Genomic DNA, 27,732 nt, shown 5'->3' with positions numbered 1-27,732 from the left:
AACAAACTGAATACAGCAATACATTAAGATGTTCATACACCATGATCAAGTGGGATTTATACTGGGAATGCAAGGTTGGTATAATCCACAAAATCAATAAATGTGATATACCACATAAACAAAATGAAGGATAAAAACCTCATGATCATATCAGTAGATGCAGAAAAAGTATTTGATGAAATCTAGCACCCATTTATGATATGAACTCTAAGTAAAGTGAGAATAGAGGGATTGCACCTCAGCTTAATAAAGGCCACATGTGACGAAACCACAGCCAATATCATACTCAATGGGCAAAAATTAGAAGCATTCCCCTTTAAGATAGAGAACAAGACAGGGAAGCCTGCTTTCACCTCTCTTATTCTACATAATGCTGAAAGAATTTTGCAGAGGGTTTTGAACAGTGGAAGAAACGCTGGGAGAACTGTGCGAGGTCCCCAGGTGCCTACTTTGAAGGGGACTGAGGCATCCTTGTCCTATGTACAATGTTTCTTATATCTTGTTATCTTCTTCAATAAATGTCTCCATTTTAACATTACATGACCGGACACTTTCTGGACAGACCCTGTACATCATCTCATTTCATGCTCCAAACAACCATGAAATGTAGGTATTGTTATCTCCATTTTACAGACAAAGAAAGCGAAACTTAGTGAAGTTAAGTTCCCCATGATCATATATATACTAAGTGGCAAGATCAAGATTTGATCACAGGTATATCTGACACCCAAGTCTGTGCTTATTTGCTACTGATACAATGTTCTTACCAGTACATTAGAGATTAAAATTTATGAGGTACTATATTAGTTTCCTAGAACTGTCATAACAAATTACCACAATCTGAGTGGCTTAAAAAAACAGAAATTTATTCTCTTACAGTGCTGGAGGCTAGAAGTTGGAAATTAAGGTGTAGGCAAGGTCATGCTCTCTTGGAAGGCTCCAAGGGAGGATCCTTCCTTGCCTTTCTTAGCTTCTGGTGGCTCCTGAAAAGTCTTCTTGTTCTTTGGTTTGTGGCTGCATAACTAAACTCTGCCTCTATTTTCACATAGCCATCTTCTCTCTGTATCTATCTATGTATCCACCTTTTCCTTTTCTTATAAGGATGCCAGTAATAGGGCCCACAAAATCCAGTATGATTTCAACTTAACTTAATTACACCTACAAAGACCTTATTTCCAAATTAAGTCACATTCACAGGTTTCGGGTGGACACTAATTTTGGAGAGACATTCTTCAACTAAGTAGAGGAACCACTGAGCAGACAAAAAATGGGGGGAGGGCCTTTTACAGTATGTTTTAACTACAATTTTCTTGAGCTGGGAGACAATAAAAGGTTAAGCATTTGAGGCTTTCATTTCTTTGTCCCTTATATTTTCTTTGTGTATGCCAAACAATGTTCCTGCTGGCAGTCAGATGCTATACTGCATCTTTAATAGTGCACTGTAATTTGAAACAAGTCACAAGAGAGGCACAGGGTTAGCAAAGACCTCAGATAGTCATTAGGCCTACTAGTGTGCTTCTAGGCAAGGCTCATTGATTCATGCCAGGTAGTTGTGTGTCTGATACATTCTGAAAAGGAGGTTCCACAGCATCTCCTAGTAAGCTGCCTTAGTGTTCAGAAGTTCTTTACAGGTCTAACTTTCAACCTTCTGGTTACAATTGAATCTAATTTTAGTTTATGAATTCCTCTGTCTTTGAGAATCTTGACACATAAAAAATGTTACAAGTGAGATTGTTAATACTTAACATTTACAAAGCAGTTTATTTTACTGCTGTGTACATTTATTTACTCTCTCTAGTTTAAAAGAAATCGGTAAGATGTTATTAAACTAGCATCATTTTACAGAATTTGAGGTTCATGGAAGCTGAGTTACTTACCAAAGATAACAGAGTTAGTAAATGGTAGAGCTGGAACACCAACCCAGATATTCTGTCTCTAAATCCTGCATTTTGTCCCATTTTGCCCCAATGTAGAAGAAGCAAAATTTAATCTTATTTTTTATTTTACTGTATTGATAAATTCAAGAGTTATCAGGTGGAAAGTGCTTTGGGATCACAGAATTCTAGTGTCAAAAGGTATCTTAAAAATCATACACTGTGGCAACAAAATCTCCTAAAGAGCTCAAATTCTGTAACTAGACTGATGTTACCAGGAAGGCTTTGAACTCAGTGGGGTTTACAAATGACAATCTATACTGGTTTGATTGAATTACTCATAAGACACAAAACATGCAGATATAGTACTTTGAACACTAGAAAAAAGTAAATGAGCATCAGGTTTTTGAGGATGAAGCTCAAGTAAGCAAATAAGGGAGTTGTAGATTGAAAAGTAAAAGAGAAGTGCAGGTTTGCTTAAGAGCATGGAATTTGAAGTGAGAGAGTTCTGGGTTTAAATGCTACTATTTACTAATTATATTACCTGGGATGTTATTTAACCTCTCTAAACTTCAGTTTCCTTCTCAATAAAATGGACATAAGTGTGTCTACATCATTGTGTTGATGTAAATATTGAATGAAGATATAGATCTTAGCAGGATACCTGGCACAGTAAATCATGGTTTTTGTTGTTATTGTTGTTTTTTTAATTTTTTAAAAATTTTAAAAAAGATTTTATCTATTTATTTTTAGAGAGGGAAGAGAGGGAGAAAGAGAGAGAGAAACATCAATGTGCAGTTGCTGGGGGTCATGGCCTGCAACCCAGGCATGTACCCTGCCTGGGAATTGAACCTGTGACACTTTGGTTCACAGCCTGAGCTCAATCCACTGAGCTATGCCAGCCAGGGCTTGTAAATCATGGTTTTCAATAATAACAATATTATTATCATTATTCCTATTATGGTAGAACAACATCTAAACCCCCACATAAGTTATTTTAAAAGTTTATTGCAGAAAACATTTATTTTATATATCCTGTCTTACCTTAAGAACCATACATAAGAATAAGAGGCAACTCAAGACTTACCCTAAGGTGTTTACTTACCACTGTTTTGCTTTACATGCATTAACTCATTAAATTTTCACAACTTTATAAATTAGGTAGTGTTAATAGTTCTATTTTACACGTGAATGAGATAAGCAAAAAGAGGGTACAATAATTTACTAAGAAGTATTGAAGGCAGGATTTGAATTTAGACAGTTCGGCTCCAGAACTCATACTTTTAACTATTATGACCTACTATCTCCCCACAACTCTGTGGCCTCTATAGCCAATGCCTCTGTTGAATGAGTAATAGCAAACTGGAGCTCTAAACAGCACAACATGAATGCTTTATAGTTAATGAATCACAATAATACCCATGAGAATTAAAAGTGGCTATATAAAATAGCTACATAAATACTTATGGTTATATCTGAAAAAATAACTTAAAGCTAAAGGTTTGTTAATACTCGTGCTTGGCTTACACATTTTTAAATGGAAAATACCTCAATCTCATTGGAATGGTAGTATAAATCGTAGATAAGGTCAAGATGAGAATGAAAAACGGACAGGAGTACAATAAATATATAGGAACTGTGACAGTAAAAGACTTAGAAGCTCTCTGTGGAGCTCTTACTCCATCCCTTGAAGTGGGGGTGAATTGGGTAAAAAGGCAAGTTATCTAGGAAAACAAAGTACTATGGCCAACAGAGTGGTTATCTGTGCTCTTTGTTGTCATAAATCTTGGTAACTTTCAATTCTTGTCCTATAGCCAAAGGGGCCACAGAAAATATGTTCTGCTCTACCTCCAGGTAAGTTTCCTGAAAACCATCATCCTTAACTTCCACTCACCTTAGTGTATTCCTGGAAAAGTTGCTCAAATTATAGGCCTTTATGTAATTAATTCACTTTTAGATAGAAAAGGGGACACGGTGCTGTCAATACAATCCACAACACCCTCTTACCTTTTTCTGCTGAGCTCAAAACAGTGACTGTAAAAAGAGAGAAAAAGGACAAAATTAGTGGTATTTAAAAAAATATTATTTTTCTAATCCATTTTTCCATAGCACTATTTTTAATCAAGTTTGTCAATGGTACTTTAGGAAATCATAGGCCTGCTGAGATAAGGGAAGGGAAGGATTAAATTTCATCCTTTGTTATCTTCTTTATCTTAAACCTTTAGTAATAAAGAATTGGTACTCTTTAAACAAATGCAGGTATAGCCTGATTTAAAATAAAATAGCAAATGAAAACACTTAAAACTTAAGAATTTAAAAGCTAATAAATTAGGAGATGACTGCATTTCTCCAAACTATTCACTATAGAACATCTTTAAATACCAAGCATCTTTTGTATATTTACAGGTAACATAGTATAGAGGTTGGTTGCATGCTGGCTCTGAAGTCAAACTGTCTCAGTGAGAAGCCCAATCACACTATTTTGTGACCTAGTGCAATCCTTCACTTCCCTAACAGTACCTACTTCACAAGGTTACTTGACATTTAAAATAAGTTAATGCATGGAAATGCTGTTTAGCATAGTAAATGGCACAAGGCAAATATTTAATGAATATTAATTGCTATTATATTTGAACTAAGATTTCATAGAATATCAGAAATGAGAGAGAATTTAGGGATTATCTAATTTTCTGTGTCATTTTAAAGATGGGAAAAATGAATTAGAGTAGTATCAACTAATTTGCTCAAGGTCATACAGCAAGTTAGTGGTAGAACGGGGATTAGATTCCAGCTTCACAGGCTTTTTTCATGTGCTGTGTCTACCTTTCACAATCATTCCTTCCTGGCATGTTGTGATATATACAAAACTTTCATTCAGAATGTTATTTGTGCAAAGTGAGGCCTACTTGTCTTTACTCACCAACAAACATCTTTGTGCACTTGTACTAGATGCTAAGGTAAGGTGAAATTATAAAGCATGACTATCAATCATGAAATGTTATTAAATTAAGATAGTTTGGGTACACAATGATAAATACTTAAAGGCCAGAAAAATTGGGTTAAAAATAAACAGGGAATTTAACTGTATTGTAGAAGCTATTTCCTTGGATACTTCATCAGTCATACTTCCTGTTTTTCTTCATTTACAGGTCTATTTTTGTTGAGTCTTTAAACATTCTTCTTTTAATGATCATTTGAATGGACTTTGTCAAACTTGTTCCATTTTTTTGTTCTGTGCTAAAAATCTGACAACACAGTGTCCTTTTTTCTAATATATCTACCTGGAGATTGACAGCAATTATTTTTTTGGTTCCGGTTAATGAATTTTGCTTAAAAATGATGAAAAGAAGCACATACACAACTTAGACAATAAAAATAGAAGTGGAAACAAGAAACCCTGATGGGTTAACCTGGAAACTTGTGACTTTTACACATACATGTTACATGACTACATCAATTCTACCAGACCCTGAATTGGGTTAATAACATCTCTTTCAAAAGAAGTGAGAGAAAGAGAAGAGTAGCTTGGAGGTCATCTTAATAAAGAGTAGCTGACAGTCTTCTGGTTGGTGAACAGGTGGAAGTGCAGGGAGAGTGGTGCATCTGCAGAGGGCATGGAAATTCTATGCCCCTTCCTACTACCTTGCCCTCTGCATCTCTTTGTTTGGCTATTCCTGAGTTAAACCCTTTTATAATAAATCAGTAATCTTGTTCAGCATAATACCTGGCATATATAAGCCTTTTAATAAATAACGGCTGAATAGATTAATGAATCAATATTAAAGATGCCAAAAAAAAAAAAAGCTCCAGTATCCTCTTTGGTACATTATAATTAGAAACCATATTTCTAGTCAAGGTTTCAACATTAAATAGTCAATACGATCAATGTCAGATTGAAGCAGAGACAGAGCAGTGGCACATTCTTGTTTTTATTTAAGAAGTCTACTGAATCAACAGCAATCAAGATTCAAATACAACAGGACGGTTCACATAAGAGATATTCCTGGATCACCTGGATCAGAAAATAAGGGAGACTACACCAATGAGCCCCTACTACATAAGACCACTATGCAAAGACTGGGAGATGTAGCAGATCTACCTAATACATAAAAATAAATACAGAGACTCGGACATGATGGGAAGACAAAGACTCATGTTCCAAATGAAAGAACACAAGAAATTTTTAGAAAAATAACTAAAAGAAATGGAGGCAAGCAATCTACCAGATACAGAGTTCAAAACAATAGTTCTAACGATGCTCAAAGAACTTAGTGAGAACTTCAACAGCATAAAAATGACATAGAAAGCATAAAAAAGGACAAGTCAGAAATGAAGTATATAGTATCTGAAATAAAGAAGACATTAGAAGGGATAAAGAACAGATTAAATGAAGCAAGGGACTGAATCAGTGATTTTGAAGACAAGGTAGGAAAAACACCCAATTGGCACAGCAGAAAGAAAAAAAAACAATTTTATTTTTTCAAATATTTTATTTATTTATTTTATAGAAAGAGGGAAAGGGAAGGAGAAAGAGAAGGAGAAAAACGTCAATGTGTGGTTGCCTCTCACATGTCCCCAACTGTGGACCTGGCTGGCAATCCAGGCATGTGCCCTGACTAGGAATCGAACTGACAAACCTTTGGTTCTCACGCCTGTGCTCAATCCACTGAGCTACACCAGCCAGTGCAGATATACTCGGGGGTGGGGGGGCATAAGGGGACTAAATGGTAAGGGAAAAATACAATAAAGATTAAATCAAAAGAAAAGAAAACTTCCCTAACATGGTGAATGAAAAAGACACACAATTCCAGGAACCACATAGAGTCCCAAAGAAGATGAACCCAAAGAAGCTCGCACCAAGATAACATAATAATTACAATGACAAAGGTAAAGACAAAGAGAGAAACTTAAAAGCAGTGAGAGAAAAGCACTTAGTTACCTGCAGGAGACCCACATAAGTCTGTCCCCAGATTTCTCAGAAGAAAATATTGGCCAAAATTTAATACAACCAAGACTACTCTACTCAGGAGGGCTATCATTTAAAACTGAAGGAGAAATACCATCCCAGATAATAAAAAACTAAAAGAGTTAATCACCAACAAACAAGTATTGCAAAAAAAATGTTAAAAGGTCTTCTATTAGAAAAAGAAGGAAATTTTGTGAAGGTGGTGAACATGCAATGCAATATACAAATAATGTATTATAGAATTATACACCTGACATATAATTTTATTAACTAATGTCACCACAATAAATTCAATAAATAGGTAAAAGAATAACAAAAATTAAAATGTTAATATAAAAAGAATAAAATAGAAACATAATGATAAAGAATGAAATGACAATAAATATATACATATTGGGAGCATTTGAGATCTTGCTCCCTGGCTTATGTACTCAATTTGGCTCAAATAAACTCTTATAAAAGACTTCTGAGACTTCCATTCAAGATGAGACATAAGTAAACACGACTTGCCTCCTTGCACAACCACATCAAAATTTCAACTAAAATATATAACAACCATCACTCAGAACTATTATAATTCAAGTTGAATGGAAGTCTGACAACTATGGAATTAAAGAAATCACATCCATCCAGACTGACAGGAGGGCAGAGATGCAGAATGAGCTGGTCCCACAACCACATATGGTAGATAAAAATTTGGGAGGGATATCTTGGGAGTGAAGAGCCCCTGCCCCACACCATGAACCCCAGTACAGCATTCCAGTACCAGGAAAGTAAGTCCCCATAGCTTCTGGCTGCAAAAACCAACAGGGATTGAGTTGATGGAAGAAACTCCTGGAGTCCCAAGTGTAAGGTTTCCTTAGATTCTCCTGAGGAATAAACTCCAATTAGCCACAAAAATAGGCAGAAGAGCCTTATTTGGGGGGGTTTGTGCTCCCGGGCAACTTTTTCTCCGCCCGCACAGCGGCAGGGTGTGCAGAGAACAAGCCGGGATTTTATTCTGGTCAGCCCTCTTCCTGGGGGCTGGGGATTGGTTCCCTCCAAACAAAGCAGCAACCCGTCATTGGTGGCTCTTCTCGCGCTCTGGTTTGACATCACCATCTCTTCCGGGTTATAGTTCAGCCGCCATGCTTGATTGTAGTCCAGGCGCCATTTTGTCCTACCCAGCCCATCCTGACACAGAGCAGTTCTCCTTAAACACACACACATGTACTTAGATTCATTCCTTCTGAGCTCTAGCACCAGAGTAACAGCTTGAACGACACCAGTGGCATAAAGAGAAGAACTGAAGTGTCTAGCATCAAGGCAGGAGCTAGGGGACAAGTTTTTCCCAGACAGAAAAGCAAGAAGCCACTGTCCCTTTTTCTGAGCCTTCTGCCCACACAGACCCACAGCATCAGCAGGAAGGTGCCATATCTGAGACGCTATCAACCTGGCTAACACTGTTTGCCCCATCCTGGTGATTCCCTGAGATTCCACTTCACTCAATTTACAGGCCTACCCAAACTATTAACTGTGACTTTTGCATATGAATGGCTGGTCTTGGCTCATGCTCACAACTTCCTAAATCCTCTCAAACAAGCAACAGCCAGCCTCACTGAGCCCCTAGCCCTCATACTGTTAAGTGGCCCCAGGCCCGGCACTAGCAGCAGCCAGCCTAGATCAACAGTTTGGCTTTGCCTGGGAATCTCCAAGCCCAGTACAAACAGTAGCCATCTCAAATTGCTATACAGATCATGCAGGTGGCCACAGGTAGAACACAGGTGGCGGCTGCCTTTGGCCTGCAGCACCTGGGAAACCCCAGAGCCTGCACACCCAGTGGACGGCTACAGGCCATGTCACAGCACCACCACCCTGACCCTGCACAGCTAATCCTCCACAGAGGGGGGAGGTTGGTGGTTAGCAGTTATAGTCAGTACTTGCAACTCAATCGCCTAGGTAAATCCCTCCCATTGACCTGCCAACAGCAACCAAGACTCAGCTACAAGAGGAGGGGGTACTCAGCCCACATGAAGGGCACACCTTGAGTACCCAGCTTGGGTGATAGGGGAGGCTGTGCCACTGGATCCCACAGGACACTTACTACATTAGGCCATGTTACCAAGACAGGGAGTCATAGCAGCTCTAACTAATACATAGAAACAAACACAGGGAGGCAGCTAAAACAAGGACAGAAAGAAACACAGCCCAAATGAAAGAACAGATCAAGACTTCAGAAAAAGAACTAAACAAAATGGAGATAAACAATCTATCAGATGCAGAGTTCAAAACACTGGTTATAAGGATGCTCGAGGAACTTAGTGGACCTTAACAGCATAAAAAAGACCCAGTTAGAAAGGAATGATACACTAATTGAAATAAAGAACAATTTACAGGGAAACAACAGTAGAGTGGAATAAACCAAGAGTCAAATCAACGACTTAAAATATAAGGAAGCAAAAACAAAAAAAAAAAAAAAAAAGAAAAGAAATCAATCAGAGCAACAGGAAGAAAAAGGAATTCAGAAAAATGAGGATAGTGTAAGCAGCCTCTGGGACAACTTCAAATGTACCATCTTTCACATCATAGGGGTGCCAGAAAGAGAAGAAAAAGAGCAAGAAATATGAAATCTATTTGAAAAAAATAATAACAGAAAACTTCCCTAATTTGGTAAAGGAAATAGACATGCAAGTCTAGCAAGCACACAGAGTCCCAAACGAGATGCATGCAAAGAGGCCCACTCCAAGCAACATCTTAATTAATTAAAATGCCAGAGATTACAGATGAAGAGAGAATCCTAGAAGCAACAAGAGATAAAGAGACAGTAACCTACAAAGGAGTTCCCATTAGACTATCAGCTGATTTCTCAAAAGAAACCTTACAGGCAAGAAGGGGCTGAAAAGAAGTATTTGAAGGCATGAAAGGCAAGGACCTACATCCAAGATTGCTCTATCCAGCAAAGCTTTCATTTAGAATGGAAGGGCAGATAAAGTGCTTCCCAGACAAGGAAAAAATGAAGGAGTTCATCACCAATCAAATCATTATTATATGAAATGTTAAAGGGACTTATTTAAGAAAAAGAAGATCAAAACTATGAACATTAAAATGTCAAAAAATTCACAACTATCAACAATTAATTAGACAGGGGACTTTTATGTCCTTTAACTCATGAAATCTGCAAGGAGTCAAAAGTTTAAGGGAAAATATTTTCTTGCAAACTTATCTGTTGGAAGTTACAGAATTCTTTTTAAAAAAGAGGGTCTTTATTCTAAAGCATTGTGGCACTTATCTTGGTAGTTTGTCCTTTCCTTTATTTTTCCAATATTGCCCTTTTTTGTTATTAAAGTAAGAAACTAAGAATACTTCAGTTACATTTAAAAGGAAATTGTTATAGTCATATTAAACTTTTACAAAATGAATCTTTAAGCATGAATCTCTTGGTTATTGATTTTTTATCTCAAAATGGATACTGTTAGTCACCAAAAAGTAGCAGAGTAGAGAATTACAGGTTTTTCTGTTTTTTCCTCAAAGGGCAGAGTGGCAAAAACTGTCTGAATCAACTTTTGCAGAACTGTGGAATCTAGTAAAAAATGTCCAATAATTAGGAGGGAAGAGTTGGTGAAAAAGGAGCTGTTGCTTTTTGATAAGAGAATACTGCAATATGGTAAATTGACTGTCTGCCATCCTCCACACCCAAGATCTGTAGAGTCTGTGAGAATGGCTTCATACAGGTTACCAATGCTTAGAGAGAGAATACATAATACAATTCTCAAATTGTGGTTGTGAGTCTTGCCTCCCTGGCGTCTCCCTGAAAAACAACACAAAGGCTTTCCTATGTTTTGTCTGTCAGAGCATTCCCAGGCTTGAGGTGCGCCTTCTTGGGTGGCTTTTGCTGAAAGCATTTGTAAGCACAGGTATTGCCCACAGCAGCCCCCATAGAGCACAGGACAACACTTGAGACAGGCAATTGACAGAATAAAAAGCTTGGGAAAGAAGACATAGAAAAGGAGATTGGTAGGGAACAAAGTGTTTAAAAGCTACCATGTGTACCATGGTATGGGAAGGAAACATACACTAAGAGGGTGGGATGCATGGTCCAAAAAGGCTGAGAACACCCTAAGCTTTTACCTCTAACTGACCTTCAGCCACTGGTAAGCAGGGGGTAAATGCTTAGGCAGTCTTAAATGGCTTAGAAGAAGCTGAAGGAGTGCCCCCTACGCAGAGCTAATCTGCAAAGGCTGGGAGAATATTTTTCTTCTTTTCTATTTCTTATATGCCTCCAGATGTTTATGAAATCTTTATCAAATGACTGACCAAAAGCCTAAGGAACAGAAACTTTAGAGAGCACATGTACCAGAGAATAGTTTTTTTAAATTTTATTTATTTATCTTTTAGAGGGGAAGGGAAGGAGAGAGGGAGAGAAATATCAATGTGTGGTTGCCTCTCGTGTGTCCCCTGCTGGAAACTGGCCTGCAACCCAGGTATGTGCCCTGAGTGGGAATCGAACCGCGATCCTTTGCTACGCAGGCCCACACTCAATCCACTGAGCTACACCAGCCAGAGTGAGAATAGTTTTTTTCTTTAATTTATTTATTTTTAGAGAGGGAAGGGAGGGAGAAAGAGAGAGAGAAACATCAATGTGCGGTTGCTGGGGGTCATGGCCTGCAACCCAGGCATGTGCCCTGACTGGGAATCGAACCTGTGACACTTTGGTTCGCAGCCCGCACTCAATACACTGAGCTACGCCAGGAGAATAGTTTTTAATACAGAAAAATCACTGAACAAGCAAACAGCAACTCACAACAGGCAGCAAAAACAACCCCTCAGCAGGGAGAATCTGAATTCTATTTACATACATAAATATACAAGCTAGTAGTATTGTATATTTGGTTTTCCACTCTTATTTACTATATGATTTAAAAAAACAAATGCATAAAATGGTAATGATAAATCTATATTAATAGGCACACAATGTATAAAGATGCAATTCATGACAACAACAACATAAAGTGGGGAATGGAGCTGTAAAGAAGCAGGGTTTTGTATACTATTAAACTAAGCTGGTATTAATTCAAATTTCATTATTATAAAGTTAACATGTTAATTGTAATACACAGGATAAGCACTACAAAAAACCTGAAAATATATAAAATGAAAGGAAAGCAAAATGGAAACATTAAAAATAAATTAATCAAATAATAATTCAGCACAAACAATGAGCTATCACTACACACATATTAGGATGGCAAAACTCCAAATTACTTAAAACACCAAGTCCTGATAAGTATGTGGAATAACATTGCTGGTAAGAATGCAAAATAGTATGGCCACTTTGGAAGACAGTTTTTCAAAGATAACCATGTAAATAGTAACCAAAAGAGAGCTAGGGTGGCTATGATAAGACATGACAGACTTTAAGTTAAAACTCATACAGGAGACAATGGAGGATGTTATATATTGATAAAGGGGCCAATCCACTAAGGTAACATAACAATTATAAACAAGTACACACCTCACAACAAAGTTCTAAAATGAAGGAAGCAAGCTTTGATAGAATTGAAGGGAGATGTAAACAGTATTAAAATATTAGCTGGAAGGTGCTGACTGGTATGGCTCAGTGGAATTGAGCTGGCCTGTGAACCAAAGGGTTGCCGGTTCGATTCCCAGTCAGGGCACATGCCTGGGTATTGGGCCAGGTCCCCAGTGGGGGGCACTCAGAGGCAACCATACATTGATGTTTCTCTCCATCTCTTTCTCCCTTCATTCCCTTCTCTCTAAAAATAAATAAATAAATCTTTAAAAAAAGACTGAATCAGTAATCAAAAACCTCCCAACAAAGCAAAGTCAAGACCAGATGTTTTCACTAGTGAATTGTACTGAATATTTAAAGAATGGACACTAATCCTTTTCAAACTCTTACAAAATTTTTAAGATGAAAAAACACTTTCCTTTTTTTTCCTTTTCTTAGTTTTCTTATGTAATTGTATGTTAAAGTGCTTTCCAATATTCAACATATATATTGGCCTTATCTTAATTCCTAGATAATTTTACACAATAAATTTGCACAGAGAATTTAGGTAAATTTATGAGAATCATAAATGTTTTGAAGTCATGTTTTCCAGGATTATGTCCTTTAGTTTATAGGGTACATATTCTATTTTAAAATCATAACTTTCATTCTTGTGGTTTTTTAAATATCAATTTCTTTTTTTGTATTTCTTTCTTTCTTTCTTAATACATTTTATTGACTATGCTATTACAGTTGTCCCATTTCCCCCTTCACTCCCCTCCACCCTGTACACCCTCTCCCACCCATATCCCCCCTTTAGTCATGTCCATGTGTCATACTTATAAGTTCTTTAGCTTCTACATTTCCCATACTATTCTTACCCTCCCCCTATCTATTTTCAACCTACATTCTATACTACTTATTCACTGTACCTTTTCCCCCTCTCTCCTCCTCCCACTCCCCTGTTGCTAACCCTCCATGTGATCTCCATTTCTGTGGTTCTGTTCCTGTTCTAGTTGTTTGCTTAGTTTCTTTTGGTTTTGTTTTAGGTCTGGTTGTTCATAATTGTGAGTTTGCTGTACTTTTACTATACATGTCTTTTCTTTATCTTCTTTTCTTAGATAAGTTCCTTTAACATTTCATAAAATAAGGACTTGGTGATGATGAACTCCTTTAACTTGACCTTATCTGAGAAGCACTTTATCTGCCCTTCCATTCTAAATGAGAGCTTTGCTGGATAGAGCAATCTGGGATGTAGGTCCTTGTCTTTCATGACTTGGAATAATTCTTTCCAGCCCCTTCTTGCCTGTAAGGCCTCTTTGGAGAAATCAGCTGACGGTCTGATGGGAACTCCTTTGTAGGTGACTGTCCCCTTATCTCTTGCTGCTTCTAGGATTCTCTCCTTCATTTTTACCTTGGCTAATGTAATTATGATGTGCCTTGGTGTGTTTCTTCTTGGGTCCAACTTCTTTGGGACTCTCTGAGCTTCCTGGACTTCCTGGAAGTCTATTTCCTTTGCCAGATTGGGGAAGTTCTCCTTTATTATTTGTTCAAATACGTGCTCAATCTGTTGCTTTTCCTCTTCCCCTTCTGGTACCCCTATAATTCAGATGTTGGAATGTTTAAAGATGTCCTGGAGGTTCCTAAGCTTCTCCTCGCTTTTTTGAACTTTTATTTCTTCATTCTTTCCTACTTGGTTGTTTTTTTCTTCCTTCTGGTCCACTCTATTGTTTTGAGTCCCAGTTTCCTTCCCTTCACTGTTGGCTCTCCGTGCATCTTCCTTCATCTCTTTTATGGTAACCTGCATTTGTTCATCTAATTTGCGCCCAAAATCAACCAATTCCATGAGCTTTCTGATCACCAGTGTTTTGAACTGTGCATCTGATAGATTGGCTATTGGTCGCTCAAAAGGATGAGTCCTGGGGGACTGATCTGTTCTTCTGTTGGAGACATATCTCTCTCTCTTTCTTTCCTTTTTTTTTTTTTTCTGGTCTGGTCGCTCTTGTTATGGTGAGGGGCAGAGCCTTAGGTGTTCACCTGGGCTGGGCACCCCAGTCACTAGATTGTGACGTTGTATGTGGGGGCGGGGGCGGGGGCGAACAATGGCGGTAGCTCCGTTGTCCTGGGATCTCAGTCCTTTCTTTGGGATCCTGGGTTGTGCACTCTGCCCTGGTCCACAATGCCGCCTCACTGGGTCTGCCAGCTGCTGCTTGTGTACTCAGGGTCCACCACTGCATCCCGGAAGGCTTACGTGCTCCTGGTTGCCTTATGCACCCAGTTCTCCCTGATCTCCGGGCGCTGCGACCCACACCCGCTCTTCCGCTCAGTCCCTCCTACCGGTCTGGATGAACGGGTCTATTTCAACTTATTGGCTGTCTGACTTCCATTCAGATAAATTCCCTGTCAGTTCTGGGTGTTATTCTGGCTCTAAATTGTTGTTGTTCTAATCTTGGTTGTGCGTGGAGGTATGGTGTATCCACCTATCCTCCATCTTGCCGGAAGTCCCCAAAAAACACTTTCTAAGTCATTATATGAATCCAGCATTATCCTGATACTCAAGTTGAATAAAGAAATCAGAAAAAAAAGAAAACTACATACAAATATCTCTTATGAATATAGGTACAAAACTGCTTAATTACTGGCAAGTCAAATTCAGCAGCATGTTAAAGGATTATACATTGTGATCAAGTGAGATGAGTCCAAGAAATCTAAGGGTAGTTCAACATATGAAAATCAATCATGTAAGGCACTACATTAATAGAATAAAGAAAACCCTACATGATAATGTCAAATGATACTAGAAAAGCATTTGACAATATTATACACACACTTTCATGAAAAATTCTAAAAAAACTAAAAATAGAAGAGAAGTTCCATAACTTGATAGGGGCACTTATGGAAAATCCATAGCTACTGAGAGAAAGCTTTCTCCCCCAAATAAGAAACAAGGTTGGAATGCCTGTTTTCACTACTTCTATTCGACTGGATAGTCTAACCAGTGCAATTAGACAAGGCAAAAAAGCACCCAGATTGGAGAGAAGTAAAATTATCTTTATTTTCAGATGATATGATCTTATGTATAAATAATTCTAAAGAATCCACCAAAACACCTGTTAGACCTAATAAACAAATTGATCAAAGTTGCAAAACACAGGATCAGCACTTCATATCAGTTTTATTTTTGTGTACAAGCAATGAAAAATCAGAACAAGAAATTAAGAACACTATTCCATTTATAATAACATCAAAAAGAATAAAATATTAGGAATAAATTTAACAAAAGAGACTCAAGACTTACACACTTAAAATTCCAAAATACTGCCCTGGCTGGGTGGCCTAGGTCGTTGGAGCACTGTCCCATACAACAAAGGGTTGTGGGTTCAACCCCCGGGCAAGACACATACCCAGGTTGTCAGTTGGATCCCCAGTCAGGGTGCATATGGGAGACAGCTGGTCAATGTTTCTCTCACATTAATTTCTCTCTCTCTCTCTCTCCCTCTTTCTGTAAAATCAATAAACATATCCTTGGGTAATGATTTAAAAATATAAGATAACTAATGAATAAAATAAACTAATGAGAAAAATATAACCAGAGACATATAGACATGAGACAGACTGATAGCTGTAGGGGCGGGGCGGGGGGCAGATAATGGTGGAAGGAAAGGGAAGAGACTAGTCAAAGAACATGTATGAATGACTCATGGATATAGACAATCCATGGGAATGGATTGACTGTGGTCAAGAGGGGTGGGTTGGGTAGATGGGGCAAAAGGAAAAAAACTAGGATAACTGTAATAGAATAAATAATAAATAAATAAATAAGGACAAAAGAAAAAATATATAATAAAATAAAATTCCAAAATACTGATGAAAGTAATTAAACACCTAAATAAATGAAAAGATACCCCATGTTAAAAGGGTTGGAAAACTTGATATTGTTAAGATGACAATTCTCTCCAAAACAATGTACAATTTAGTACAATCAAAATTTCACTGACCATTTTGCAGAAATAGAAAGCTCATCCTAAAATTCATGTGGAATTGCAAGAGACCCTAAGCAAAACAGTCTTTTTTTTTTTTTTGTGGACATGCCATTTCAAAACAGTCTTAACAAAGAAAAATAAAGTTGTAAAAATCACACTTCTTGATTTCAAAATTTATTACAAAGGTACAGTACTCAACACTGTGGTACTTGCTGAAAGATAGACAATAGATCAATGGGACAGATTTAAGAGATCAGAAATAAATCCATATACCTATGGTCAATTGATCTTTGACAATCATGTCAGAACTATTTAATGGAGAAACAATAGCCTCTTCCACAAATGATACTGGAAAAACTGCATAGCCACATCCAAAAGAATGAAGTTGGATTCACACCTCATGCCATATAGAAAAATCGACTCAACAGATCAAAGACTCAAATGTAAGCGCTAACACTATACAACTCTTAGGAGAAAACACAGGGATAACTCTCTGTGACCCTGCATTTGGCAATGGACTCTTAGATATGCCCCAAAAACATAGGTTATAAAAAAGACATAGATAAACTGAATTTTATCAAAATTAAAAATTGTGCATTCATCAAGCAATACTATAAAAAAAGTGAAAAGGCAACTCATGGAATGGGAGAAAGTATTTGTAAAATATTTATCTGATAGGAGTCAAATATAAAGAATATACAAAGAAATCTTACTACTCAAAAACAAAAAGACAGATAACCCAATTTTTAAAGGGCAAAGAAAATAGGCATTTTCTTTGAAGAAGATAGGCATTTCTTAAAAGAAGAGGCATTTCTTAAAAGAAGACATACAAATGGCCAACAAGCGCATAAGACCCTCAACACCACTAATCATCACAGAAATACAAATAAAAATCACAAGGTGCTCCACACCCTCTATGATATCTGTAATAAAAATGGAAAACAAGTGTTAGTGAGAATGTGGAGAAAAAAGAACACTCCTATATTACAGGTAGGAATGTCAAATTGTGTAACCACTGTGGAAATTATTTTGGAGATTTCTTAAAAAGTTTAACATAGACTACAGCCCAGCAATTTCTACCCACTCCCTGATATTTACTCAGAAGAATTGAAAACAAGTATTCAAACAAATATTTGTTCATAGCAGCACTGTTCAAAATACATAAAAGGTGGAAACAACCCAAAAGTCTATCAACTAATGAATGGATAAATGGATAAAGTAATGTATGTACATAAAATAGGATATTATTCAGCCATAAAAATGAATGAAATACTGTTAGATACTACATTGTGGATGGACCTTAAAAATATTATACTAATTGAAACAATCCAGACACAAATGCACACATACAGAGTGGGGCAAACATAGGTTCATAGTTGTGAGTATGCAGAACACAGAGTTTATTCTTGTATTATTTATTAAGTATCATATTATTTTCCATATGAACTATTGTAAACCTAGTTTTGCCCCACTTTGTGTTGTATGATGCCATTTATGTGAAACATCTAGAGTAGGTAAATCCATAGTGACAAAACACAGATTAGTGATCGGTAGACACTGGGGGTAGAAGGAAATGGGGAGTGACTGTTTAATGACAATGAGGTTTCCTTTTGGAGTGATTAAATGTTTTGAAACTAGATATTAGTTATGGTGTGCAACATTGTGAATATACTAAAGGTCACTGAATTGAACACTTTCAAATTAATTTTATCTTGAGAATTTTACCTAAAAAAGTGAATTTCTTAATTTTCTCCCTGCCTAAAAGTCTAAGCTGCTTATTTTCTTCAGCTGAGCAGAATCCCTTATATCCTCATTAATAACAGTAACAAGTTACTCTGGAGGGAGGTGGTGAGGGCTGGGGGGTGGGCTGGGATGAGGGTAAAGGGCAAAAAACTGTACTTGAACAACAATTAAAATAAAATAAAATAAAACAAATAGTAACTAGTTACTATTTAATAAGCTCATACAATGTCTTATCAAATGTGATGCAGGTTTTTCACATACTATACTATTTGTAATCTCACAATAACAATGTTATAAAGCATATAGTAGATGCTAAACAAGTTCTGTGGTATGAACGAACAAGCATACAATTAAGGTTTACGTGAGGCATGGGAGGCTGAGAATGTTCTAAACTTTCTGCAGGTCTTATAGTTAGTAAATGGCAGAATTCACACTCTACGACAAAAATACCCCCTTTTTTGACTTCGGCTCTAACCTCACATTAGAGAGGAAGACATCAGATTCTATTTCTGGAAAGAAGTCCTTAATATTACTTTTTGAGACATATTGAAACTCAAATCTGTTAATTTGGTTATATTGCCTTTATATCAGGCAGCCTTGACATCCAATTGTCCATTAAGTTACTAAACATGTGACTAAGAAAATGTAGTTTAATCTTTCTGAAATCCAGGTCTTTAATTTGTTAAAGATTGTAAAATGTTAAAATGACAGGATAGACTGGTGGAGCCAGAATTGGAAGTGCAGGCTACCTTACTCTCTTGTGTTTTAGATAATAGTAACTGGTGCAAAATGTTAAGAAAACATTGTTCAGGCCAAATAACATACATCTGCAGCCTACATTTGGCCTGTGAGTCATAAGTTTTGACCTCTGTATTAGTTGAAAGGAGGCATTGTGGTAGTTAACACATAGATTGTTTGCACTGGTTCTAACTTAGTCTTTACCTCATTTTGTTCATCTGTGCCTTAGTTTGCATATTTGTACAGTGGGGACAGTTTGATTATAGTGAGGATTAAATAAGTTAATATAGAGAGAGTAATATATCTACAGTGCTTAGAGTATTGCCTGCCACAGATTAAGCACAATGTAACTGTTAGCCACAATCATGTCAATTTTTAAATGATTTCTTTGCAAAGCTCATGTAGGTCAGTATTGAAACATTCCAAAATATGTGTAACAGTATTTACAATATGGCATTGAACTTAGACACAAAGTCCATGCCATAATAATGGAGCTGAACTTTTAACCCTTTATTCAATCCTTCAAAAAAGCAAGATGGGGAGGTCTAAGATAGAAAAACTTCTAGTCATTGCACAATCCACTTAAGGAACCCCAATATCATATTTAGACAAAAAAGAACAAAGCAAAAATTTGTACCTGTGAAGGCAACTAATTGTCTTTAATTTTAATAATTGTTTCAGCATTTTCCACAATAAATCTAAGGTGATGAGAACATTTTAAACTCTGATGCACAAAACTGATTAGAAGAAAATACTCTATTGGAAAAGGTTATCTGCTACCTCTCTAGTTAACCCCAGTCTACCTGGAGTGGACTATTGTTTTGTCAAATATGTAAGTGAAAGGAGTTACAAGTGGAGTCAGTCCTGGGGTTGGAATAAATGAGGACCCTAACCATAATTTTTAAGGTGAGAGGAATCCGGTATGCAGAAATAAAGCAGTCCCGGAAGGAATTGGGAGGGAATGTCCAATAGGACAAATAGGAGTTCTAATGTGAGAGGATAGGAAATATCCTGGGAGCTCACACTGAATGAATAGGGAACATTATAAGACACAAGTCTGAGGGTGTTAGAAATGGGATTCTAGCATTAAGGTGACAATAACTATTAGTCGAATCTCGGAGAAGAAGTGGGAATTCCTCAATATGAGACAATATGAGGGGCAAGCGGAGATCTCTCTGTGAGAAAAGCAAAGGTTATGCTCTGAGGAGACACGATAAAATAAGGACATTAGCAATAAAGATAAGGGACTTTAGGGTAATCCAAGTAGTAGAATCACAGGATAGGGTCTTAGGGCTTATGTCTAGAAAATTGTAGAATTTTGAGTTTATAAGAATAGGATATACTGTGGTAACCATTTTTATAGATAAGGAGAATATGGAATACTCCCTAGTGTGACAGGACAGAGTACAAGAGGACACCTTGAATTTATAAAAATGGGTGGTCTAATGAAGGGGGGGCAAGAACTAAGTTCCCAATGAAAGGGAAAGGAAATATTAGAAATTTCAGAGGGAACAGATGGTGTTTTTCTTGTTTGAGAAGACAGTGTACAAGTGCAATCCTAGGAGAAAGTAAGAGAAAAATAATAGGAAGAATCTCAGAGAAAGAGGATGGCAAATGTGGGGCTACCTGTGGAAGAGGAGTTGAGGAGTTGAGGAGGTGCGGAGTAGATTTCCAAAAAGATAAAAGGGCGGATCAACATTAGGGAAGTAGTGGCCCTTGGAAGGAGTATAGGAGATATTGTGAGAACCCTTGTGGGAGAGTAAAGAGGACACTCTAGTGTGAGAAGACAATGGACAAGGCAGGGCCATAGTGTGATAAAAAGCAAAGTGAGTAGCATGGGGTGTCAGAAAATAATGTGGAGCCTCTAAGGGAAGTACTGAATGCTCCTCAAAGCAGTAAGGCAGGAGATAAAGGGGAACCCTAGTATGATAAAGTTAGGGGCTCTAGTGTGAGGGGACAAGGTAGTATATATTGTAGGGCTCCCATTACCGTGGAGAAAATGAAAAAAAAAATAGTGAAGCTCACAGGGAAAGTGAATAGATGGTTTACCACTTGTGAAAGGGTTAATTAATCCTGATGGGGTAGAACAAGGTGTGCTGGGGGGTCCCAAGTGGGAGAAAATGTGAAGCACTTGAGACAGTGTGAGCGGATACGGGAAAAGGATAAATCCCTGTGTTGGAAAAAGGAGAGCTAGTAAGATAATATAGGAAATATTTCTGAGATTCCCAGGAAGAGGATTTGGGAAATGTGACGCTCCTAGTTGAATGCATTGGTGGGATTCATAATGTAAGTAGACAGTTTAAGGATAGGGGATATGCTGTTTCCTTACTTGGGCAGGGCGGGAGACCCCAGAACGAAAACACAAGGCACAAGTGTTTGTCCGGTATGAGAAAAGGGAGCCCTAGTGGGAAGAGCAAGGAATTTCTTGTGAGCAAGGCCAAGAAATAATGTAAGAAGCCCTAGGTGAGAAGCGATGGAGGCAAGATGGGATCCTCGTGGGAGGGCGCAAGAAATACTGTGGGAAACCAGCAGCTGGAGGGGGGGGCTCTCTAGGGAAGTAAAGAAAAACCGCAGTGTGAGGCTGAAGAGCACAGGGAACACCACCCTGAAGGGTAGGGCAGACGGTAATGCTGGAGCATAATTCCCTACCTTACGTGCCCGGCTCCACTTACCCAAGCAGAGTTCAAAGACGTAGGCATAATAAGACCAGAGCACGACGAGGACGATAACAAGCACTGGCACCCAAGAAAGTACCCGGCGGCAGCACCGCAGCGCCGCGGACAGAGCCATCTTCCAGCCCCGCCGCATCTTCAGCTCGAAGATCGACCGAGCAGGCCTGCAGGCGCTGGGTCGGAACTGTTGGGGCCGTAGCTGGGAGGCAGGAAAGCACGTTGCGGCACTCCACTGCCTAACCTGGCTGGAACCTTCGCACCGAGCTAACACCACCTGTGGGGCTGCAGGGCAGAGTGCGCCCTGGCTGGCACAATAAGCATGAGTCACGGCGAATAGGAACCGGCCGTTTGGGAGCGGAAGGTGATCCCGTCAGGCAGTGGAGCCTGGGCACGCTCAGAGAGAGCACTGGCCCTCCCCTTTTCTCCTCTCCCACCCACCGCTACAGCGCTAGATGCAGGGCTAGACCTCTGCAAAACTGTAAAGCAGAAGAAATTTGGGTCTGCCCATCTGTTCTTACTGCACCGAGTCCACGCTCATCTCCTCTGAGCTCTGTTTCTTTCTCATTCTTTTTGCATTCTGACCCCAACACACATGATAATACACACACAAAGTATCAAAGATGCACCTTTAATATCTCATGACTTAAAGGTCACTCAGCTTCATCCTCCCACTGTTGCTTCAACAATATGCTTAACACGTAATCCTGCAGTCCCTGTTTGAATAAGTCCATTGACAGGGCACTTCCTTCTTCCTTCTCTTCTTCCCTTCCCCCTGAGTTAAATTAGTCCATTTTTTCAGAATACATAAACAATTGATGTAGAAAAAACAAATGGGGAAGATATTAATTCAGTGACGGGTCAGGAAAAACTACAAAGGTAGTGATATTAGGCTGAGCTTTAATAGTCAATAAGAGTGTGTCAGGCAGATGAGAGTGGAGGAGCTTTAGCAGACGAAACAGCATTTGCAAGGGTACAGAGTAATAAAAATCCAATATGCTGGAGGGATACCTAGTATGGCTTGAGAAGAGGGTGTGTGAAGAGCCTGATTGTAAGACTGAGAATATAGACTGAGGGCAGGGTTTGAAGGTCTTTATATGCCCGCCCACACAGGGCGTGTGCACATAATCCTGTAAAACAGATTATGAACAGCCATTAAAGATTTGAGGACCATGGAATTACATTATCAGAGATGTGTTTTTGTAAACGAACTGGCAGAATTTCAGAGAGGAGGATGGCCTGAAAGCAGGGAGACCAATTAGGGAAGCAAATTAATTCCACAAATGTTTTTGCACTGGTTGCTTTGTGTTAGGCGGAATTTAGTAGAAAAGGAGTGACAAAACAGAGGCCCTATCCCCAAGAAGCTCATGTTCTCATCAGTGCAATAGTTGTTCAGTGACACAAGTGCAAGTGCAAAAATAGAAGTACAGCAAGCTTTTGACATTTATGGATTTGATACTCACTATTTAATGATTTTCAAATGTCTATGACAGGAAGAAATTTGCAATTTTGCTGAGACCCGTCATTGATTCACATTCTGTATGACTGCAGTGTGGGAACAAGGATTTCAACAAGGTTTTCTCTATTCTTTATTCATGGTTATATACATAGTAAATTTCCAGAGGGTGAAAGAGCTTTGTTTTGTTTTGTTTTTTTAGATTAAGTTAACTTCATGGTTGTATTACTAAATTGATGATATAATGAAATGCAGACTCATTACAGTTGTAATATTTTAATAGCCCAATTAATTATTTGAGCCCAAGGTACTGACATGGATAATTAAAATATGGTTTTTCAGCTTTATCAAGATATGATTGACAAATAAAAATTGTATATAATTAAAATGTATAGTGTGATGATTTGCTATATATACTGCAATGTTTATGTGAAATGATTGCCACAATCAAGCTGATTAACACATCTACCACCTCACATAGTTAGCACTTTTTGACACTTTTTATTAAGATATATTTGACATGCAACATTGAGTAAGTTTAAGGTGAGAATATGTTGTTTCCATATATTTATAATTGCAATACGATTGCCATTGTAGCATTAGCTAAAACTTCTATTATATCACATAATTATAATTTCTTCTAGTGTTGGAAACGATTAAGGTCTACTCTCTTAGCAAGTTTAGTGTTTATACTACAGTTTTGTTGTCTATAATCATTGTACAGTGTATTAGATCTCTGGGACTTATTTATCTACTGGTTGCAGGTATGTGCCCTTAAACAACATCTCTCTCATTCTCTCAACCCCTATTCCCCAGTAGCCATCATTTTACTCTCTGCTTTTAAGATTTCAGGTGTTTTCCCTCTGACAGATGTCAGTTTGTTCTCTGAATGTATGTCTCTTTCTATTTTCTTTGGTAGTTTATTTTGTTCGTTAGACTCCACATATAATTGAAATTATGAAGTATTTGTCATTCTCTGATTGGCTTATTTCACTTATAAGACTCTGCAGGCCCATGAAGGGACTAAGAAAAAAATCACAGACACAGACAAGTGTTGCGATGACCGAAGGAAAAGGTGGGTGAGGGAGGTAGAAGAGGGTAAAGAAGGAGAAATGGTGTGGAAGGAGACTTGATTTTGGTGGTGAACACAATACAATGTACAGATGATGTATTATAGAATTATATACCTGAACCCTATATAATTTTATTAATCAATGTAGTACTGATAAATTCAATAAAATTTTTTAAAGATTTCAAGGGTTTTTTAGATTCCACATATAAGAGATATGATATAGTATTTGTCCTTCTCTATCTGATTTATCCGCCTTAGCATAATATGACCAAGGTACATACATGTTGTTTCAAATAGTACGATTTCCTTCTATTGTGTCCTTACCACCCAAATTCTAGTTTCCTTCTGTCACCATATATTTGACCCCCTTTATCTTCTTCACCCTTCCTCCAAACCCCTTCCGTTCTGGGAACCACCATTCTGTTGTCTGTATCCATTTGTTTATATGTTTTGCTTATTTTTTTGTTGCTTTTGGTTTTATATCCCACATTAGAGTGAAATCACACAGTTCTTGTCCTTTCCTGTCTGGCTTATTTCATTTAATAATGCTCTCGGGATCCTTCCATGTTGTCATAAATGGCAATATTTCATCTTTTTATGGCTGACCAGAATTCCACTGTATACATGTACCATGTATTTTCTCAAACATCAGTGAAATAACACTTTGGTTGTTTCCATATTTCAGCTACTGTGAATAATGCTGCGATGAACATAGGGGTACATTATCTTTACAAATAATGTTACCAAACTTTTCAAGTAAATACCCAGAAGAGGGAATGTTGGTAGTTCTATTCTTCATTTTTTGAGGAACCTCCATACCATTTTCCAAAATGGCTGTAGCAGTTTACATTCCCATCAGTAGTGAATGATGGTTCCTTTTTCTCCACAACCTTTCCAACACTTGTTATTACCTGTCTTTTTGATAACAGTGATTCTAAGAAGTGTGCAGTAGTATCTCACTGTGATTTTCATTTTCATTTCCTTTATACCCATGGATGTTGAGCATCTTTTCATATATCTGCTGGCCATCTGTGTGTCTTCCTTGGAAAAGTGTCTGTTCTGGTTCTCTGACCATTTTTAATTAAATTGTTTGTTTGTTGTTGTTATATTCTTTTAAAAATATGTTATTGACTATGCTATTAAAGTTGTCCCATTTTTCCCCCTTTATTCCCCTCCACCCTGCACACCCCCTCCCACCAGCGTCCCCCCCTTAGTACATGTCCATGGGTTATACATATAAGTTCTTTGGCTTCTACATTTCACATACTATTCTTGCCCTCCCCCTGTCTATTTTCTACCTACCATTTATGCTACTTATTCTCTGTACCTTCTCCCCCTTTCTCTCCCTCCCATTCCCCAGTAATAACCCTCTATGTGGTCTCCATTTCTGTGATTCTGTTCCTGTTCTAGTTGTTTGCTTTGTTTTTGTTTTTGTTTTAGGCGTGGTTGTTAATAACTGTGAGTTTGCTGTCATTTTATTGTTCATATTTTTTATCTTCTTTTTTTCTTAGGTCTAAGTCCCTTTAACTTTTCATGTAATAAGGGCTGGGTGATGATGAACTCCTTTAAGTTGACCTTATCTGAGAAGCACTTTATCTGCCCTTCTATTATGAATGATAGCTTTGCTTGATAGAGTAATATTGGATGTGTAGGTCCTTGCCTTTCTTTATGTATTTTGGATATTAGTCCCTTGTCAGAGGTATTGTTTGCAAATATCCTCTGCCATTTTGCTGGTTGCCTCTTTGCTTTGTTGATGGCTTCTTTTGCCATGTAGAACCTTTTTAGTTTGATCTAGTGCCATTTGTTTAGCTTTGTTTTTACATCCCTTCCCTTTGGGGTCAAGTTCACAAAAACCCACTCTGATATCAGAGAGCCTAAATTTAGTGCCTATGCTTTCTTCTATGTATTTAATTATGTCAGGTCTCATGTTAAGTCTTTATCCCATTTTAAGTTGATATTTATGTGTGGTGTCAGAAGACTAGTTTCATTCTTTTGCATGTGCCTTTTCAATTCTCCCAGCACCATTTATTGAAGAACCTTTTCTTTCTCCATTGTATGTTTTTGGCTCCTTGGATGAAAATTAGTTGCTCACATATGTATGGGTTTACTTCTGGGCTCTCAGTTCTGTTATAGTGATCTGTGTTTCTGTTCTTCTGCTAATATCATACTGTTTTGATTACTGTAGCTTTGTAGTATACACATACTTTGAAGTCAGACAATGTGATATTTCTGGCTTTGTTCTTTTTTTCCTCAGGATTGATATAGCTATTTGGGGTCTTTTGTGGCCCCATACAAATTTGAGAATTTTTTTCTATTTCTGTGAAAAATGCCATTGGGAGTTTGATAAGATTGCATTAAATCTGCATATTGCTTTAGATAATATGGCCATTTTAATAATGTTAATTCTACCAATACATGAACATGGACTATCTTTCCATTTCTTTATATTTTCCTCAATTTCTTTCAACAATGTGTTGTAGTTTTCAGTGTATAGGTCCTTCGCTTCCTTTGTGAAGTTTATTACTAGATATTTTAATTTTTGTTGTGGTTGTAAATGGGTTTTCTTCATTTTTCTGATGTTTCATTTTAGTGTATAGTAATGCAACAGATTTTTGCACATTGGTTTGAAATACTGCAACTTTATTTGTTTATTGTTTCTAATATTTCATTAGGGTTTTCTATATAAAGAATCATGTCCTTGCTGAATAATGACAGTATTACTTCTTTATTCCAAATTTGGATGACTTTTATTTTATTTTTGCCTAGGTGCTCTGGGTAGGACTTCCTGTACTATGTTGAATAACAGTGGTGACAGTGAATATCCTTGTCTTGTTCCTGATCTTACAAGACAAACTTGCAGTTTTTCACCACTGAGTATGTTAGGTGAGGGTTTGTCATATATGGCCTTTATTGTATTAATCATACAATACAATATTTATTGTATTGTAAGTAATTGCCTTTATTGAAGTAGTCATAAATGGATGTTGTACTTGTCAAATAGCTGCAGGTCAAAATTATAGGCAGCAGATCAAACCAGAGAGGAAAGTTATCAATACAGGTAGAAAAGAAATAGTGAGGGCTTAGTGAAAATAGATAAAAAAGACCAGCTTTTAGAGATGCCACTGGAAATAGGTTCCCTAGAATTTGATGGAAGTGTGTGGATGTGCGTGTGTGTATGTATGTTGTGGGGTTGGGGGGAGGGAGGGTCTCCATTCTAACAAAAAAAAGATAGAGGAACATAGTACAAAAACAGGTAAAGGAGAAAATACCCTCATTTTCTTTCATTTATATATGAAATGACCACTGAGTTCCTTGATGCAGAAAGAGTTCTAGAAATTTTCTCTGGAGCTGGTCTCCCAAGACCTATATGTATTAGATAACATTGCCCCTAGTATCTACACGTCTCTATGATAGAAGGAAGGTTGTGAAGAATACTTGATCAGGGCTGAAAATGGTATAGACCAATTGCAAAAATTACATTGCCCAGTTTTTCCTTCTTTATCAAAATTGAGTGCTGGCTGGTGTAGCGCTGTGGATTGAGCACCGGCCTGTAAACCAAAGGATCACTGGTTTCATTCCCAGTCAGGGCATATGCCTGGGTTGCGGGCCAGGTCCCCAGTAGGGGCGCATGAGAGTCAACTACACATTGATGTTTCCCTCCCTCTCTTTCTCTTTCCCTTCTCTGTCTAAAAAAAATAATAAAAAATTTTTAAAAATTGATATTGGTGACCAAATATACTCTC

General features: G+C 37.7%; 1 protein-coding gene across 1 annotated transcript in view; it reads right to left on the bottom strand.

Annotated features, from left to right (window-relative positions):
• The window catches only part of ZDHHC15 (zinc finger DHHC-type palmitoyltransferase 15), an 88,280-nt gene extending 66,418 nt beyond the window's left edge, over window positions 1-21,862 (bottom strand). Inside the window, exons 1-2 of the mRNA XM_028522501.2 lie at window positions 21,465-21,862; window positions 3,882-3,908 (exon numbers count right to left, since the gene is read on the bottom strand). Coding sequence (XP_028378302.1) covers window positions 3,882-3,908; window positions 21,465-21,600 — 163 coding nt within the window. The 5' untranslated portion in view covers window positions 21,601-21,862. The remainder of the gene's footprint in view (window positions 1-3,881; window positions 3,909-21,464) is intronic.
• Between the last annotated feature and the right edge of the window lie 5,870 nt (window positions 21,863-27,732).

The sequence above is a fragment of the Phyllostomus discolor genome, chromosome X (genome assembly GCF_004126475.2).
Source record: "Phyllostomus discolor isolate MPI-MPIP mPhyDis1 chromosome X, mPhyDis1.pri.v3, whole genome shotgun sequence".
NCBI lineage: Eukaryota > Metazoa > Chordata > Mammalia > Chiroptera > Phyllostomidae > Phyllostomus > Phyllostomus discolor.
The sequence above is the reverse complement of the archived record's forward strand: the minus strand, read 5'-3'. Positions and strand labels throughout refer to the sequence as shown.